The 21,216-nt window shown below is 38.3% G+C and overlaps 1 protein-coding gene across 1 annotated transcript in view; it reads right to left on the minus strand.

Annotated features, from left to right (window-relative positions):
• Window positions 1-1,488: 1,488 nt before the first annotated feature.
• Window positions 1,489-21,216, minus strand: part of LOC135207924 (transmembrane protein 179-like) — a 53,351-nt gene continuing 33,623 nt past the window's right edge. Inside the window, exons 5-7 of the mRNA XM_064239875.1 lie at window positions 10,819-10,970; window positions 10,249-10,286; window positions 1,489-5,935 (exon numbers count right to left, since the gene is read on the minus strand). Of these exons, the coding sequence (XP_064095945.1) occupies window positions 10,280-10,286; window positions 10,819-10,970 (159 nt within the window). The 3' untranslated portion in view covers window positions 1,489-5,935; window positions 10,249-10,279. The remainder of the gene's footprint in view (window positions 5,936-10,248; window positions 10,287-10,818; window positions 10,971-21,216) is intronic.

The raw sequence follows: 21,216 nt of genomic DNA on the forward strand, positions 1-21,216 counted from the left end.
GTAGCTTCTAGAAAACCGTCTCCTTTATTGGTTTTGCCACTCGAAAGCTGTATAATATAGCAGACAACAGTGGTTAGCATAGTTTTCTATTCTTGCGAATTGTTTTACCATTATGCAAGAATCTAGAAGGATAACGAGCCTAATAGTATTTGTCATTTTCCTTCTCTGACATTTTCAGTATCGGTATTTTGTGAATACAATCTTCAGCAGTTAGCTCTGCTCTGTATTAATTAGGCCTATATAACTCATTAGCATGTGTTGTACATCAGCTAGGCCTATGTTTCACGAGCACGCTTTGTCTCAAATTCTCCTGTAAACTCCATCTGTACATAGTGAATAACAAAGCTTATCAACAAGCCAAGTTTTTGGAGATTCATACTTTGACATATAATTCATTATCATCATTGTCTTGACCATCATTTACGTTTTTGTGTCCTCCTTATTGTACAGAATCAGATGTGAAAATGAGTTCGCCAGCATTCAGATGTGGTTTTTATCTTTAAATAACCTTTTTCTTCGTTTATAGGTTAAACCAACATCTGCTCTTGCAACAGACTCATTCAGTCAATTTTCTAAGAATAGTAAGGCCTTCAAAAATAATTTACCCCTCACAGGTCTGAAGTACACCTCTTACCAATGCCAAACATTTTCTTTCCTCACTGGTGTGTTGAAATGATTATTCTTCGCCTCTTAAATCTTAGTATGTGTCCTTGTCCTGGCGTCATTCATTTGCTACCTGCAGACCACTCTACCCTCTTCCCTGACCTTCAACAACCAGAAATCTAATGAACTGATAAAATAGCATTATCTTGTGTACCTAATGGTAAAGCAAAACAAAGTCAGCATCCTAATACAGGGCATGTTTTTCTCTGCCTTACAGTTTACTACTCATGGTAATTAAAGGTTACATACACAGGAATCCAACTGCAAAAGAACATGAACTTTAAATAGTACTAACTGCACCTGTGTGTATCACTTTTGCATGTAACTTCAATGACAATGTTAGGATATTAAATATTATGGATTGGCTGTTTTTGTTTTACTACCAAATAATTTTTTTTTCCAAGACCCACCACTACCACAATCATTGGACAACTTGCAAAGTTTTGATATTATATATTCATTTTTCAGCTTAAACCATCTAGATTTAAGAAAGTATGAACAGTACTCAATTGTTAAAAGGGGTGAAATTAATACTGTAAATAAATGTATAAGTTAATTTGCACTCTTGAGAATCTTGAAACTTCTAAAGCCATCCCAACTTAAAATCTGACCAGTTCTTGCTACTAGTGTGATGTAGGACCCTTTTTTTTTAAACTTACTTTAATCAGCAAATTACTTATTTCTGGTAGAAACTGACATTATTCCAGTCTAAGGGAATATTTTCATCATTTGCATCATTACTTATCCATTTTATACATCCAAAAGCAGTGTTAAAAAGATACATATAAAAGTGCTAAAGATACTTGAGGTTAAAAACAATCTGGCTCTTGGCATTTAAGACTATATTTTCTTCAATACAAAATTACAAGCTACAATAGTACAAAAACTAAGACCATCGTACTTCATTGTGAAAATTCTGTTAATGTGTACAAGCCTTATTATACCTAATAGTTCAAGATTTACAACGGATAAATTAATGACTAATATATATAAAAATACATCATTACAGTCCCATACATTGATAAAGAATACACGTCTTATAGATCCAAGACAATTCACTTTGAAACATGGGAATACACACCCTCATTACTTCTTCGCTTCAGGAACAAAAATAGACACTACACAAAAATTTCATTCAAGCACTTGATCGTTACTTCATTGTAAAATATGTGGATGATCTATATTCTATACAGTGGACTCATAAAATACAGTACTACAAGAATTCACTTTACAATCATCTTAGTTTGCTGAACTCTAAACAACTTTGCAAAAACTTAAAAAAAAAATGACAGAAGTCAAAAATCTTTTTAAAAAAAAATTTAACAATCCACAAAATTTGAAGTCATTATTCACCAAAGTCAGCAAATGATAAATGCTCAAATTTAGAGCTGACAAAGATACCAAATATGGGTACTGTATATATCATGAGGGTACTCACACTATATACATTTTGGGTTTTACACCCTAAACCAGGATATCTATAGAGTTTTGGTAAGTTTATTGTATTCACACACTCATACCTCACTCAACACGACAAATAAAAATCTATGTATACAGGTAAAGTCTGGGTACATTACGGTCAATACGGACGTCCTCACCTTGAACTTCTAACAATGCGATAAACTTAGGCATAAAATATCAGGGCATCAAACGTAAAAGAAATCTGTAGGAATGATACAATTTTAGAAGTCAACTTACTCTCAATACTTTTAAAATTTGTAATGTTAAATTAAAAACTGCAACAGCAAGATATATTCAGTACATAAGTTTGAAAATATGTCAAAAACTAATTTTAAATAATTTTCCATGTGGCTTACACAGCAAATATCAGACACAGAAATAGAAGCTAATACAACAAAAATGAAATGAACTTAAACTTCAGCCACTTGAATTTAAACATCTGCGTCAGAATTAAAGAACTAGATTATACAATACACTCAAATGAGACAAGGTACTTTTATTCTGTCATTAATACTTCCAATGACAGGCCTTATACAGGTTGGCTCAAAGCAATGAAATGAAACTGGATGCTCTTTTGTTAGTTATAAAAGGTCATTTAACCAGACTAGCAAGTTAAAAATATTAACACGAACAGTGCTGACTGGAGGGTTCTTTAATATTCTGTCCAATATATTAAACTTCATCTTCGCAAATGCACAAGTAGAACGTAAACGTTGCATTAAAAATTTCTTTGATTGATTTGTGTCCAATCTTGTCATTAAGCCACTGAAATTTAAGTATTCTCACTAAGTATGGTGTTTTGATTATGAAGCGTTGCATTCTCTATACATGGGAAATGATCATGAGGGGTCCCTATTATGTAACAGCATTAAACTGGTGTGGCCAATTCTCAGCGTGATAATACAACTTCTACATGCTTTTCTTTATGCACTGGTACCTACCACTAACCAACTACCACTTCAACATGCATTTCTTTCTGTACTGGTACCTACCACTAACTAACTACCACTTCAACAAGCTTTTGTTTATGTACTGGTACCTACCACTAACCAACTGTTGGTTTAAAAAGGCTTAACATATTTTTATCTACTTCATCACTCTTGCCTTATATTCCTTCTAACAGACTCCGGCTAGGTCAAATAATCATTCATGGAATAATGATATTTGATTTAATCATAACCTCTGCAGATTTAGCCACTTTTTGGCACCTTTATTTCCTTTAACGTATCGATCCTATGCACTTCAAAACCTATACCAGCTTGAAAATAGTTATGGAGAATCCATTTGATCTGTTGAATGGAAAAATATTTTTACATTAATTTTTAAGTGCTTCTAAGGCACTCCTAGTACTTGGATAATCACAAACCTTAGGGAAGGTATCTTTAACAAACTTTAAAAGTAGGCATATTCGTCAAAAAAATCATGCTGTTAACACAGAAGTCGCATTAGGTAACGATAATTGAGTTTTTCTATCTAGAGATGCTGTAGCATAACTGCAAAAATGGAAGATTTCAACCCATCACTGAATACAGAATATGCTTTTGGTTGCATATGTTTCACTACACGTTGCTATTTACGTTATTACAGTATTGTATTTCTTCTTTGGCAAAGCACAAAACCATAAATACAGCACATGAATAGGTTAGCAATAAAATTATGCAAAGAAAACAATTTTTTAGTCATGGAAAACATCAAATGGCCCCAATGAAGCACAACTAAAATGAAGCCTAAACAAATGACAGGTGCCATAATAAAATATGGTACTTAAAGCAAATACTATCAATGTTGCTTTCACCATACATTAGGCATAATTAGGAATTTCTTCAAGCTAATCCTGACAGTTTTTAAATAATGACCGTCCACCTATGAGTAAACATCATTTACGCAGTATCATATGTAATATTTTTTTTAATATTCCACCAACAATGAAATAATAATTACAGATATGGCACGGTTACAGTAAACTAACTTTCCTTCACCAACTTTCCTGTAAAGGATGATTTATCTTATTAATGGAATACTATATATTGCCAAAATACTACAAACATATGAAACCCTCACTTATAATCTTGAAACAAATTTCTATCCGACATGAACGCATTCAATAACACATTAACCTGCCCAATAAATTCTTGACTCAAGGGGCATTTATAATATAGCAACTTCAAAGACAAGAGGATACAGTAGCGCAACCTGAAAGAGATAATTTTGACACCCCACTTTTTAAGAGAATGACACATCAGATTATCTGAGTTTAATTTTAGTTTTTGTACGCATCCTACAGTATGTTTCAAAATACTGTATTATAATTTATACTGTATTAACACTGTTGGAGGGAGCAAGTAAGAGGAATCGTATACAGTATAGTCAAATCAACCCTATTGTCTTTTCTCCCCATGAAATATATGTTGAGTGCATGAATGTGGGTGCAGTACATATATAAGTAATATATATTATATATACGTAATTCAGTGTCTTATATGAAATAATGAAAGCTACAAATACCTAAAAAATTAATATAAATGATTATGACATGAAAATATATATGAAATGACTCTCTAATGAACAAACATTAAAAACATAAATGTAGACAAGTGTTAAAAACAACTGCGGTTACTCAATACTTCTCTTAATGATATTAACTGTGAAATTCCTCACATGAAAGATAACCTTTTAAACTACAAGTATTGAATATTTTTTGAAGAGTAAACACTAGGAAGACACACGGCCAAAAAATTTCAACAATGGACAACTGATAAACAAGTCTTTACCAATTTACAAAAGAGAGGTAACAAGTTATCTACCAATAACTAATGTCCAAAAGGAAATACACTGTGCTTTATAAAAAAAAAAAAATTCAGTACCCTTAACTTTTCTTGAACATTTCAATGTTTACTAATAATGTGGAAAAAATGTTAATTCTACATTAGTTGTACAGCAGCAGTAATCAGACAGATTTGCAGCTCATGCTGAGCAACATTCCTCAGACAGTTGGTTAAGGAATGTACGACATACCTTTGCAAACACATGAAAACATTTCAAATTTTGTTACTTAAGTCTTATTTACATTATACAATTTCTTGTGCTTTTATCTTCCCTTCAAATTTGGTAAAATGAGCACAGGCAGTCCCTGGTTATCAGCGGGGGTTCCATTCTTGGCAGGGTGCTGATAAACGAAAACCGCCATAAACCAAACCTTGCGATTTAGGTGCCAAGTTTTGGTTAATGGCGCCTCTGTTAGGTATATTATGGCACCACAACGCTATTATCAGCACCTTATGGTGCCGATAACTGAAACTTGGCCCGTTATGTCGCCATAAATTGCCGATTTTATGGGGCTAGATAAGCCCCATAAAACCGGATTGCCATTAACCGAGTCTGCTGATAACCGTGAACTGCCTTACACGAAAAACATGTAAATGTATTATGAAATCAATATTTCTTCTGCTGAAAGTAGATTCCTGTAGTCCTATATAAGTAAAAATAAAAATGAGAATGATGACAATTTGACAGTAGCACTGATAATCATAAGTTCTCTCTTAATATACCATACATACTGTGTAGCTTATACCAATAGTACAGTGAAGATAGTATTTCATGTACTAATTCAGGGGAAAGTAAGTATTATTTTTTTACTCTAACAAGTCTACATCAGCATCAAATACTGATCTATAATCATCACTAAGTAGGGAAGGCTGCAATCCATCATGATAACTAGAAAGTAGTTTCACCACATGACCGTCAATCATCTTCTCCTCTGCCTTGAATGAGATGTGAAAACTGGAGGTGACAGTTAAATTTGTTCAGTATCCTAGAGGTATGACCACACATGGAAAATAGAAACAGTGTCACATAAAATATTTTGAAAAATCAATCAGAGACAACTACACAAAAATTATAACAAAATCAAAAGATCTGTGTTAAAAGGTAGAACAAATTTGCAAATACGTAGCTGCAAATAGATTTATGATTTATGTAAAGCAGTTGAAAGTATTGTGAGGAAAAAGATCTAGGAACACGTCTTGCATTTGATACCAGTCCTTTGTCCTTCGACACAGGATGAAAGATAAGTTAATAAATCAGACTTAACTTAATTTTTTTTTCTTTCCAAATCTCTATTTCCTATAGCAAATTTTCACATAATACAAGTATAATATATTGCTTATTGTCTTTATTACTATAAAAGTATCCACACTATGTGATATTTTAGTTGTTGTACAATATTAGATCACCTTACATTGCTTCAAGTAAAAAGCATTGAGTGTGGTAGTCCTACACAAAATATTGAACATATATTTAATATTTTATACCACAGAAGATGGATAATTATTAAAAGACCTTGGCCCTTTTGAAATTTCTTGACAGCTGCAACAAGAATAGCCCAAACAACATAGTAAAATAAGGCATGGTTATTCATAAACTAGACTTCACTCATGTTATCATGCAAATAAAACTTGTTGAAATAAATTAGTAACAGCATGCTACAGCCCACTCTACTGAGAGCTTTTCCAAAACAAAAACAAATCACTAGCAGATGAAAAACCTATACATAAACTGCGACTGCCACAAAAAATGATTATTTACAAGAGCCACCACTTAAGCTGAACTCAGATGCATTAACATTCATAATAACTAGCTTTGAAATTCATGCATCATGGAAAAGCATGACTAAATGCAAGAACTTGGGATGCTTTGTTAGTGCAGCATACAAACCGTAAGAAGCATCAGCATAATGAGACCACCAAATGATGCAGATGAATAACAGAAAATGAAATCTACAGGTAACCCAGTTAATGATGTCCAGTAGTAACTATCTGACTTTGACTATGACTAGTAAAAAAAGCTATCATTTACCTATGCGTGAAAGCAACATTTTCTATTCTGAGTTCATCAGACTGACTGAAAGATGTGTTAAAGAGTATGCACAATATGAAAGCAAAAATTCAAACATGTAAAAACATGAAACTAAAACCAGTGAAAAAATGAAAACGAATAAATCCTCAACTTTAAATAGAAACAATCTTGGAACAAATTGAGTCTCAGAGCATCTTCTGATACAAAAATGTCAAGCGATACATCTGGAATTGATGATGTCTATACTAAGTTAAGTTGAAGTTTGGAGTAATGATGCAAAATTATGTTTTTAATTATGTAAACTACTAACATTAACAAAAGTGGCAAGATAATTACGTAGACCTGGAATTTGGACCCAGTATGTAGACCTGGACTTTGTACCAGGTAGTAGTTTACAATAAATTTTTTCATGTGCACAACCTGGTCTTCAATCTTAACCAGCTCGATACGGAGGAGTGGATGCAGACTCAATTTTTGACAATCTAATGAACTTTTGTTGTCTTCTTCCTAATAGGCCCTGAAACTTACATTTCTTTTTACTATAACTTATTATAATATAACAATAGTGGCAAAAGGCACTAGGATTTAAATCTAGTAAAGAAAACACCTAGAAAGTAATAAAATATCAGAGGCTATAAATAAAAAGTATCTTAGGCATAATGAACTTACTCTTTAATGCAAAAGCAACCAATATCAAAATACTTCAAAATTTCTGAAAACTTGGGAATGAGTACTGAAACAAAAAATAAAAAATCTAATAATGTAGAGTTCACGCAGAACTTACGAGATTCAAGTTCCTGAAACCCTGAAAATCAGAAGTACATTTAGCCCTGCATATACAGTCATTTGGTATATGATACTACACTAATTTTAAATTAGGTATGTAAAGTTAATTCATTGATACACTCTCTTTAAAAATAAAATGCTGTCTACAATGAGTATCCAAGGTGTGGGTTACTTTATAAAATTCTAATATTTTTCAATATCATGTTAAGCTACTTTTGAAACAACAGTCGACCCCCGGTAATTGTGGGGGATGTGTATCACAACCCCATTGCAAATAGCTAAAATCCACGAATACTTGAAACCCCTCTAAAAATGCTTATAACTATCTATATTTGGATAGTTCAAGCACCAAAAAACACTTCTAAATATGCTTATAACTGAGTATTTTAATAGTTTTATCAAAAAAAGTACTTTCAGCCACAAAAATTATATGAAAATACAGTATTTATCAATATTTCTCTAAGGTAAATACTGCCAATGGGCTAATTTTCCATGAATATTGGGTATATACATTCCAGAAAAAAATCAGGGACCGGGTGAGTCTGTGAATCCAGAACTGCAAACAGGTGGGGGTTAACTGTACACTGAACCACTTCCTAAAATATTTGGAAGACTGGATGCCTTTTAACTATTCAAGTGAATACTGGATGCCTTACAAATATTCAAGTGAATATTGGATGCCTTATAAATATTCATGTGAATACTGAACAACTGCAGATGTTAAAAAAAAAATAATCATCAGTGTATAACTGTATTTGGGTGTTTTGAAAAGTAATGGAAGTCATGAATATTTCTCCAGACATTTCAATTCCCCTTTACTTATACCACATATGTTTTTCCTAATCAACTCCTTTTCATACTTATAAATGTTGTGTTTAATATCTATGTTAAATGTCCGGTTTCTCAACTGTTATATACCATGGAGTAAAAACTGCCAATATACATTGATGGGTGGAACGTACTCTACTTCTGCTTATGATATATCCTGTATGTAAGTCAAAATGGGATTTTGAAATACTGTATGCACAGGGCCAACTGTACTTCATAAAACAGAAATAACTGTCAAGCTAGATTCCTCGTATCAACACTATACACTAGTAATTACTGAACCTAACATTAATCAAGGAAACTACAGTGCAAGTTTGAGTAAAAGTAAAATCATGTCATACTACAAATCAGCCAAAGCTGTTTTTACCAGCTATAGCCAACTTATTTAACACAAAATGCAGCATCACGGGCAGAGAGTTCAAGCAAATACTCCCTTTTCAGTTATTTCACTACTGCGAACAGCATTAGGTAAAATGCAAATTTTCATCCAACTTGTTCCTACAAACTGTTTACAAATGGTACTTATTTAAGCTAAGGTACCATCAACATCATAATGTTAATGAAAAAGCTGGGTACTGTATATTTATAACAAACAAACCAGACCTCACAAGTACGTACTGTATTGAAGCTTCAGTGCCATAATTTGGCTATAATGACCAAAATAAAGTATAGAAATGACAATTTTTATAAGCTAATCATTTCCGCCAGCTAAAGCTTTCACTGTAAGACTTAGAGCATAACGAGCTTTGCAGTCTTCAATTCTTGCTGTGATAAAAAACTGATTACATCAACACTTGTAACCTTTTCCTAGAGGGTCATATCAGGGAAAATTTTTAGTTCTGAATGTCTGATAAGGTGCCCATCATAGAAAGGGGGTAACAACTATCTTATTTTGACCACCAAATTATCAGCCTTCATTGGACGTTTTTGTTTTCTGGATTTAGTAGGCACATTTTCCTTTTACAAACAATTCAGATACTACTCCATTCATACCAAATTTAGCATCAACATTAAACATTCAGTTTTCTAAGCTGCCAGTTTAGACTAACCAAACAAAACAACAAAAAAACACTTGTAAAATAATTCATGAAAATGGCAACATACGAAATCAGGTAGAAACGTTACTTGAACTCCATTCATAAGCTACTATGTGTCGAAATCCCTTTACATATTACCTCAATTTGCAAACCTTCAAGCACAGTATATCTTAATTTCTAGCATCCTTTTAAAAGAACTAATACAGTTCATCATAAAATAACATAAGATGCAATGTGAGAAGCATGCTTCAGATAGATATCGGATGGCAAAACTATCTTTACGCAATACAGGTGTCAGAGCCCCACAATTTCATAAACCAGTTAGAGGTAATATTTTTGGTAATAAAACAATCAGGTATATTACCTTCATGATCAGTTATTAGTAGGTCAATAACACACTGACATCTTCTCAAACACCCTACAATACTGTAACTACCGATGTCATTCAGATTTACCTTTTGTACAAGCAACTTACGCTCAGGTATAACTCGTTAATTACAAGCAATTCATATCCAAAGGGTTTTTAGTCCAAAACAATTAGTACAGAATCTAATTACCACCATCATGGGCTCATACAAAGCAAAACAAAGCAGTTAACTATCTTATCAAGTAAACTTACATGGCTGCTTCCAAAATTTAAAGAATAGTGATTACAATCTGTAAATAAAGTAAGTTGAATTATAATCATGACATTTAAATAAAAAAACTGCTCTTATGACAAATTTTAAACAACAGATTTAAAGAAAGCTAATAATTTTGCCTTACAACTGCAAAACAAATTGATTTCCATATTGTGATACTATAAGAATATGATCCTGCTTTTCATATAAAAAAAACTAAATCCCATATTTGAATAAAAAATGAGTTTGTGATCACTGCAAATTCCCAGATGCAGTATATTCCATTACACAAAACACGTATTCAAATTCTACAAGTGAAAAAAAATGAAATGCCTCACATACAGAGATTATTCCTAAAAGTGGATAGATTCTCCTATTTGTTACTTTATACACATCCCAAAATATGTAGAGTACTGCACTAGTAGCAATGATTATGAGGGGGAAAATGCATGATGAAATTGTGACACCTAAAATTTATAAGTTTTTCTTTTTTTAATGTTAATCTCAAGACCATATATATCCAAGTAAGACTAAAGATTCTCACAATAAAGAACACTGAAAAATCTTACTCCCTCAGGGGTGAATGTCTGTCTCCGACAAGTCTCGCTCGTTCTCGTGCCATTGAAACTCTAATATTTTCCTGCTGGTGGTACTTGCATACTTTCAACATAGAAAACATGGAGAGACCAACCCAGCAAACCCAAGAAGTCCAGGCTCCAAACTGAAAGAAACAAAAAGTCTTAGTTTTATGCAATTAAAATTGCAAGACCAAACTAACAAGTTGCAACAGCATAGTATTATTATTATAATCATTATTATTCAGATGAACCCTATTCATATGGAACAAGCCCAAATGACCCATTGACCTGATATTCAAGTTTCCAAAGAATATGGTGTTCATTCGAAAAAAGTAACAGAAGGCAATAGGAAATACAGAAAGAGGAGACCAGTTATAAGTAAAACAGACAAATTAATAATTTAATAAATAAAACAATAAAAGAAAAGAACAATAAAAGATCATGCTATACAGTGGTACATACTGCAATTAACAGTGCAATAAGATGATCTAAACAGCAATAAACTGTATATCAAATTCAGAACATACAAAAAGAATCCCAATTATACTAACATAACATTTACAGTAACTACCATAGACTGAATTACTAAATCACTTAAAAGATGCTACAGGCAGTCCCCAGGTTAAGACAGGGGTTCCGTTCTTGAGACGCGTTGTAAGCCGAAAATCGTCATAAGCCGGAACATTGTCAAAAATCCTAAGACAACCTTATTTTTAATGCTTTCAGTGCATTAAGAACTATGTAAACTGCATTCTTATTGCATTTTTCATAAAAAAAAACCTTCAAATATTGATTATTTTGCATTTTTGGTGTCATATTTCTTCTGCCAGATGAGCGTTGTAGGCGCCGTCACCCTGGAGCATGCGTCATAACCTCGGAAATAATTTCTGATGAATATAATTGAAAAGCGCCTTAATCTCAGAACGTCATAAGCCGAACCCGTCGTAACCCAGGGACTGCCTGTATTAAGATAGCAAAGTAATACTAGAAGAGAAAACAAGATAAGGAGAAAAATAAGAGTCATGTCCGTAACAATTATTTTTTCTTACAATCTAAATTTTACATTAAGGAATAAAAAGGCACATCATGAGGCAAAAATCAGACGATATGAGGACCACAACTAGGGACCTAGTAGTGGGGGACTGCCCATTTTAATAGTTTTATCGCAAAAAATGCATTTAGGTATGAAAGTTATATGAAAATATACAGTAATTAGTGAATATTTCTCTATGAAAAATACAGTGAATATGATATTGTTATGATACAATAAAGTTTGTGCATACTTACCTGGCAGATATATATATAGCTGTATTCTCCGAAGTCCGACAGAATTTCAAAACTCCCGGTAAATGCAGTGGTTGGCCAGGTGGTTAGTACCCATTCCCGCCGCTGGGAGGCGGATATCAAGAACCATTCCCATTTTCTATTCAGATTTTCTAGTGCCACTGTTCCCTGAGGGGAGGTGGGTGGGTACTTGATTATATATATCTGCCAGGTAAGTATGAACAAACTTTATTGTATCATAACAATATCATTTTGTTCATGACACTTACCTGTCAAGATATATATATATAGCTGAATCCCACCTTTGGAGGTGGGAAGGGACAGAATAGAATGATTTAGGAAACAAATTGCATGCAGATGATTGACATCTTGGTTCCTTACCTGTTAGCATAGCTGACTTCGTGATTACTGTCACCCAAGTCTGCTTCTGCTTTACTAGAGTCTCCAGCAAGGTAGTGACCTATGTAGCTGGTGAGTTCTAGATGATCTGTCAACGGGGGCGTGACCACAATGTGACTAGACCATATTGACCATACTATGAGGGCAAAAAAGCAAAACCACCACCTGACCTAGCCTAACAAAAGTTAACCCCACTTAACTTTAGGCTAACAAAAGGGAAGTCCGCCTTAGGCGGCCGACCCCACAACCATAAACCAAAACAACAAAATTAAAAGCTCACCTACCCACTTTCTATAGGATAGGATGAGCATTACTTTCCACCCTAAAGATAGTATCCGCAGAAATGTATGGTCCTAGCGAGCAGCAGTTCTCATATGTCGTCTTCACATCCCGCAGGTAATGTGAAGCGAACAGAGTTGCTTCGCCAAAAGGTGGCACTCAAGATGTCACTGAGTGCCATGTTCTTTTGAAATGCCACGGAGGTCGCAACCGCTCTCACTTCGTGAGCATTAACTTTCAAAAGTCCAAGATCACCATCTCAACAGGACAAATGAGCCTCCTTGATGGTGCTCCTCAGAAAGAACGCTAATGCGTTCTTTGACATCGGTAAGTCTGGTCTCTTGACTGAACACCACAAATTGTCCGACGGACCTCGACACTGTTTAGTCTTTTCCAAATAAAACTTGAGAGCCCTGACAGGGCACAGGACTCTCTCAGGTTCTTGTCCAATGATCTCTGCTAACCCTTTAAGGTCGAAGCTCTTGGGCCAAGGGTTGGATGGATTTTCATTCTTCGCTAAGAATGAAGGGCTTAAAGAACATGCTGCATTATGTCCTCTAAAGCCCACATGTTTACTTATGGCTTGAATTTCACTACCCTCTTTGCCGTAGCTAGAGCGGTTAGGAAAATAGTTTTTCTTGTCACGTCCTTTAAAGAAGCAGCATGCAAAGGTTCGAAAGGACTCAACATCAGGAACTTTAGAACTACATCTAAGTTCCATGACGGAATCTTAGGTTGCGGCACTTTCGAGGTTTCAAAAGACCTCAAAAGATCGTGAAGGTCTTTGTTGTCAGACAGCTCTAAACCTCTGTGTCGAAAGACCGTCGACAACATGCTCTTGTAACCTCTTATCATAGGAACCGCTAGCTTGTCAACATTCCTTAGATGGAGGAGGAAATCAGCAATCTGGTTCACAGAGGTCGTGGAGGAGGAAATACCTTTCTTCCTACACCATCTCCTGAAGACAGCCCACTTTGATTGGTAAACTGCACGAGAGGAAGCTCTTCTTGCGTTGGCAATAGCTCTTGCCATCGGTCTTGAAAACCCTCTCGTTCTGGCCAACTTCTCGATAGTCTGAACGCAGTCAGACTCAGAGCGGACAGGTTTCTGTGGTACCTCTCGAAGTGGGGCTGTCTGAGTAGATCTATTCTCTCCGGCAGGGTCCTTGGAAAGTCCACTAGGAAGGACATGACCTCTGTGAACCAGTCTCTTGCAGGCCATAACGGGGCAATTAACATCATTCTCGCTCCTTCCAACGCCGCAAACTTCCTGACCACCTCTCCCAGAAGTTTGAAAGGGGGAAAGGCGTAGACGTCCAACCCCGTCCAATCCCAAAGGATGGCGTCTATCACTATTGCTCCCGGGTCGAGAACAGGGGAGCAGTAAAGAGGAAGTCTCTTCGTCTTCGATATTGCGAAGAGGTCTACTAAGGGACGCCCCCACAGTCTCCACAACTCTTGACACACTTCTCGATGAAGAGTCCATTCGGTCGCCAGTATCTGCTCCCAACTGCTGAGAAGATCCGCACAGACGTTCTGAACTCCCGAAACGAACCTCGTCAGGATCGTCACGTTCCGTGCCTTTGCCCAAAGCAGGATCTCTCTCGCTATCTCGAACAGGGACCGAGAGTGTGTTCCTCCCTGCTTCTTGACATAAGCAAGCGCCGTGGTATTGTCCGAGTTGATCTGGACAACTTGGCCAATAACTTGTCCTTCGAAGAACTGGAGAGCCAACCGAATAGCTTCCAATTCTTTGAGGTTGACGTGCCAGGACATCTGTTCCCCTCTCCAGATGCCTGACACTTCCTCCTTTCCTAGTGTTGCTCCCCAACCCGCCGCGGACACGTCTGAGAACAATACTAGGTCAGGGCTCAGAAGGCAGAGAGACAATCCTTCCTGCTAGTTTTACAGGATCTTGCCACCACAACAGATGATCCTTGACCAATCGAGAGATGCTTAGAATCGCATCTAGGTCCTTCTTGTTTTTCCAGTTCTCCACTAGGAAAACTGGAGCAGTCTGAGATGCAGTCTCCCCAGAGAAACAAACTTTTCCAGCGAAGAAATCGTCCCCAGCAGACTCATCCATTCCTTCACCGAGCATGTTTCTTTCCCCAGGAAGTCTGACACTTTTCCTAAGCAATTCCGCTGACGTTCCAGGGATGGAAAGGCTTGAAAAGCCTCTGAATCCATCTGAATCCCCAGATACACGATGGACTGTGTAGGGGTCAGATGGGACTTTTCGAAGTTCACTAGCAGGCCGAGGGCCTTCGTCAGCTGCAACGTCGTATGAAGGTCCTCCAGACACCTTGACTCCGACGATGATCAAATGAGCCAATCGTCTAGGTAGAGCGAAACTCTTATCCCCTGAGAGGTGAAGCCACCTTGCCACATTTCTCATGAGATCTAGGTAGAGCGAAACTCTTATCCCTGAGAGGTGAAGCCACCTTGCCACATTTCTCATGAGAAGCGTGAACACCATCGGTGCAGTACTTAGCCCGAAGCAGAGAGCTCTGAATTGGAAGACCTGTCCCTTTAGTACAAACCTCAGGTACTTCCTTGACTGAGGATGGATCGGGACGTGGAAGTAGGCGTCCTGGAGGTCTAAAGATACCATCCAGTCGCCTGGTCTTAATGCCCCTAAGACAGACTGAGACATCTCCATCTTGAACTTGTCCTTCTTTATAAAAAGGTTCAGTCTGCTGACGTCCAGGACAGGTCTCCATCCCCCCGACTGCTTCGGAATCAGGAACAACCTGTTGTAGAAGCCTGGGGAAGTCTAATGTTAAAACTTGTTCGACGCTCTCTTCTCTATCATTTGCTCGAGCAAATCGAGCAGGATCTGTTGCTTCGAAGGCTGGTAGGAAGGTGACAGATCTAAGGGTTTCAAGCTTAACGGAGGTGTTGTGAGAAAAGGGATCTTGTAACCTTTCTCGATGATCTCGAGGGACCAGTTGTTTGCTCCTCTTACTCTCCATGCCTCCGCAAATAATAAGTCTCGCTCCGACCGGTGCCTGAAGGGCCGACACGTCACTTCTTCCCCCTGGGTTTAGCAGGGGTCTCTCCTCTAGCGATTCCTCTTCCTCGAGGAGACGCCCTCGAGGAAGCTCCGCCACGAAAGGGCTTAATCTTCTTAGAAGACTGCACTAGCGTAGATGAAGCGGGGGCAGCAGGACGTCTAGAAGACCGAGCCAAAAGGTCCTGAGTTGCCCTTTCCTGAAGGCTAACCGCAATGTCCTTCACCATTGATTGTGGGAAGAGATGGTTAGAGAGAGGGGCAAACAACAACTCTGCCTTCTGTGCAGGAGATACCGATTTTGCCGCAAAATTGCAGTAAAATGAAATTGTTAAGATACAATAAAGTTTTACACATACTTACCAGGCAGATATATACTTAGCTGACGTCAGAGACATAAGCTAAGTATATATCTGCCGGGTAAGTTGCATGTGTAAAAATGATATTGTTAAGATACAATTAAGTTTTGTACATACTTACCTGGCAGATATATACTTAGCTATAGACTCCGTCGTCCCGACAGAATTCAAAACTCGCGGCACACGCTACAGGTAGGTCAGGTGATCTACCATTCCCGCCGCTGGGTGGCGGGATCCGGAACCATTCCCGTTTTCTGACAGATTTTCTCTTCCACCTGTCTCCTGAGGGGAGGCTGGGTGGGCCATTAATTGTATATATCTGCCAGGTAAGTATGTACAAAACTTAATTGTATCTTAACAATATCATTTTTGTACATGCAACTTACCCGGCAGATATATACTTAGCTGATTGGCACCCTTGGTGGAGGGTAAGAGACAGCTAGATACCAAAAAAAATAAAAAAATAAAAATAACAACGGGAAAAACAACAATTGTTGTAGGATATAAATCCTTGGTTCTCACCTGTTTGGGCAGAAGACTTCATGATTACTGTCAATGAGCCTGCATGCCTCAAGAGCTTCAGCGAGGTATCGACCTATAACTGAATAGCCCTTCTGGATCATGTCAAAGGGGGCTAGCCCGCTTACACGACAGAGCCTACACGGATCGTGTCAATGGGGGCTTACCCGCTTATGTGACAGAGCCTGACCTGTATCATATCAATGGGGGCTAGCCCTCTTACATGACAGAGCTTTTGGTTTTACAAAATAACACAATGAGGAGACCAAAAGTTAATCCTGACCACCTGACCCTCCTAACCATGTTAGATCTAGGAATTGAAAGGGGTTACTACCTATACCCTCTTCCAATCGACCATAAAAACACACACCAAAATGTTAAAAAAGAATAATTAACTAAACTAATTAGGATTAACCTCAGCTCCTCCTCCCAGCACTGAATCCGCGGAAACATACGCCCCAAGTGAGAAGCACTTCTCATAAGTAACTCTTACGTCTCTTAGGTAATGAGAAGCGAATACCGAGTTACACCTCCAATACGTGGACTCTATAAGGGCTTGAAGAGACCACGTCTTGTCAAACGCCATCAAGGTTGCTATGGCCCTCACTTCATGCGCCTTCACTCTGAGGAGCTTAAAATGTTCATCACCACAAGCTAGATGAGCCTCCTTAATTACGTCCTTTATGAAAATCGTTAGAGCGTTTTTCGAAATAGGTCTTGTCGGATCCTTGACTGAGCACCATAGACTTTCTTCCGTACCTCCTAATTGAGACTTCCTTTGTAAATAAAACTTGAGGGCTCTTACTGGACATAAAGTCCTCTCCTGCTCTTCCCCCCTAAGAGAAGAAAGCCCTTTTACTTCGAAGCATCTTGGCCATGGTTTTGATGGATTCTCATTTTTTGCTAAGAAGAGAGGCTTAAAAGAGCAAATTGCAGCGTTCTTCTTAAATCCCACTCTGCCTTCTAACGCTTGAAGTTCACTTACCCTTTTTGCCGTTGCTAGGGCGAAAAGGAACAGAGACTTCCTCGTCAAGTCTCTAAAGGAGGCCTTATTAGAAGGTACGAACTTGTCCGACATAAGATATTGAAGGACCACATCCAAATTCCAACTAGGGTTCTTCCTGGTCTGGCTTATTGAGGTCTCGAAAGACCTAATAAGGTCATGCAGGTCCTTGTTCTCTGACACATCTAGCCCCCTATGCCTGAAAACAGAGGCTAGCATGCTTCTGTACCCTTTTATCGTTGAAACAGCTAAATTACATTTTCTTCTAAGATAAAGAAGAAAATCCGCAATGTCAGTTACAGAGGTACTGGAAGAGGATACCTTCTGCGACTTGCTCTATCTTCTAAACACCTCCCACTTCGACTGGTACACTCGTAAAGTGGAAGGTCTCCTGGCTCTTGTGATTGCTTTCGAAGCCTCGCGAGAAAACCCCTCGCTCTAACGAGTCCTTCGATAGTCTGAAGGCAGTTAGACTTAGAGCAGGGAGGTTTTTGTGATACCTGTCGAAGTGGGGCTGTTTGAGAAGATCGCTCCTTAGTGGGAGCGATCTGGGAAGATCCACCATCCATTCCAGCACCTCTGTAACCCAGTCTAGGGCTGGCCAAAAGGGAGCGATTAAAGTCAGCTTCGCTCCTTCTGAGGAAGCAAACTTCCTTATCACTTCCCCTACTAGTTTGAAGGGGGGAAAAGCGTACCCGTCTACGCCCTTCCAATCCATCAGGAGGCCGCCTATGGCTATCGCTCTTGGATCTGCAATCGGGGAGCAATAATTCTCCAGTCTCTTGTTCCAATTGGTTGCGAACAAGTCTATGTTCGGTCTTCCCCATAACCCCCATAACTGCTCGCAAACTTGCGGATGGAGGGTCCTCTCGGTGGGGAGAACTTGGTTCTTTCTGCTTAGCAAATCCGCCTGAACGTTTCTTTCTCCCTGTATAAACCTGGTGAGAAGAGAGATTTCTTTCTTCTGAGCCCAAAGCAGCAACTCCTTCGCTGTCTCGTAAAGGGAGAATGAATGGGTTCCCTCTTGTTTCCTGATATAGGCGAGGGCTGTCATGTTGTCCGAATTGAACTAAATGACAGATCCTGAGATCTGCCTTTGGAAGAGAATGAGAGCTAAATGAATGGCCTTTAACTCCTTCTTGTTTATGTGCCAGGACACCTGTGCTCCTTCCCAGGTGCCTGACACTTCTTCCGAGCCCAATGTTGCTCCCCATCCTGAATCCGATGCGTCTGCAAACAACGCTCGGAGAGGGCTCTGTATGTGCAGAGATACTCCTTTGCTGAGCTTCTTTGGGTCCAGCCACCATCGGAGATCCTCCTTGATCTTGTCCGTCAGAATAAAGGAGTCTTCTAGGTCCTGGGAACTCTGGTCCCAATTCTCCTTCAGATAATACTGAAGGGGTCTTAGGTGCAGCCTTCCTAAAGAAACGAACTGCTCCAACGAGGAGAGGGTTCCCAGCAAACTCATCCATTCCCTCGCAGAGCAATGTTCTTTCTTTAGAAAAACTGAAACCTTCGCTAGGCAGCGTTCTATTCTCTCTATTGATGGAGATGCTAGAAAACCCCGAGAATCCATCTGAATCCCCAGATAGACTATGCTCTGCTGGGGATCCAGTTGGGACTTCTTGAGGTTGACTAGGAGTCCCAGAGACTGCGTCAATCTTAGCGTTACAGAAAGGTCCTCCAGACACTGATCCTTTGACTTTGCTCTTATGAGCCAGTCGTCCAAGTACATTGAGATCCTGATCCCTTCTAAATGTAGCCAAAGTGCCACATTCCTTAGGATGCCCGTAAAGACTTGAGGGGCCGTCGATAGTCCGAAGCACAGCACTCGAAACTGGAATACTCTTCCCTGTGACACGAATCTGAGATATTTCCTTGATGCCGGGTGAATTGGCACATGGAAATATGCATCTTGAAGGTCCAGGGATACCATCCAGTCCCCTGGACGAAGAGCAGAAAGCACAGAGGAAGAAGTCTCCATCGAGAACTTCTTTATCACAAAGAAGTTCAGCGCGCTTACGTCTAAAACCGTCCTCCACCCGCCCAAGACTTTTGGTACCAAGAACAGCCGATTGTAGAAACCTGGTGAATGGAGATCTTGAACCGGTTCTATGGCCCTCTTCTGCAGCATAAGGTCTACTGCTTGCAGGAGAGCCTGACTCTTGACGGGATCTTTGTATCTTGCCGTCAACTCCCTTGGAGTTTTCGTTAAGGGACGATTTTCCTTGAAGGGGATCAGGTATCCTCTCTCGAGGATTGAGAGGGTCCAGCTGTCCGCCCCTCTCTGCGCCCAGACTCTGGCAAAGTTCAAAAGTCTGGCGCCTACAGATGTCTGGAGGACTTCTCTCTCATTCAATTGAAGTGCATCAAACAGAAAGTAGACTTGTGGAATACATCAGTACAAAATGAAAAACGAGCTGAAGTAATATTAACAAGATTACAAATAGGCCACACAAGACTAACTCATGAGTATTTAATGATAACTCCACAAGGGAACATCCCTCATTGCAATGTGTGCAATACAATTTTAACAGTCAAACATATTTTATGTGAATGCCTAATTTTTAATAGAGAAAGAAATTTATATTTAGGCAATAAATCATTATCAGAAATACTATCGGAATCAGATAATTTTTCTTTATATAGAGTATTAATATTTTTAAAAAAGACTAATTTGATTAATAAGATTTAACATATACTGTACCCTTTTAAATAGATGACTTTTGTCATTTTTATCTATTTCAGTCTTTTATAAGTTCAATTCCTATTTTTAATTCCAACCTCATATATCACTTAACAATCCCCTCATTTATCATTAATTTATTATAATTCATTAACTTCATTCCATACCATTCCATGTTGTAGACATAACATTTTATACATTCAACTTACCTGTCAGATATATACATAGCTATTGACTCCGTCGCGCCGACAGAATTTCGAATTTCACGCACACGCTACAGGTAGGTCAGGTGATCCACCGCGCCGCCGCTGGGTGGCAGGAATAGGAACCATTCCCGTTTTCCATCAGATTTTTTCTGTCGGCCATACTGGCAACATCGTTGTTGGTATCTCCGGCTGGATTTCGTTTTTGGATACAATTGATCATCGTTTTGGACCATTTGGTGGCGTATTTGGATCGTTGTACTGGCATACGCTTTTGTGGATCGTTATTTGGATTTTGGCTTGGAATTTTCATCATGATGTCTGATTCTGGAAGTGTGGTGAGAATATGTGTAAATGAAGGGTGCAAGGTGAGAATGCCGAAAGCTTCGGTTGATCCTCACACTGTATGTAAAATATGCAGGAAGTATGAATGCTCGATGGATAACACTTATCATGAATGTGAGTTTGAGTGCTGAAGGGTGGAAGTCTCTAACTTCTTATTTAAGGAAATTAGAGAAAGACCGGTTAAGGAAGTCATCTTCCAAAACCAAGCCTAGCTCTCAATCTTCAAGTGGTTTGGTGAGTAATATTGTACCCTCCTCTAACATTATGAACGCTCCTTGTAATATTTCATTCCGGTCCTTC

This window comes from Macrobrachium nipponense, chromosome 34 (genome assembly GCF_015104395.2).
Source record: "Macrobrachium nipponense isolate FS-2020 chromosome 34, ASM1510439v2, whole genome shotgun sequence".
Lineage (NCBI taxonomy): Eukaryota > Metazoa > Arthropoda > Malacostraca > Decapoda > Palaemonidae > Macrobrachium > Macrobrachium nipponense.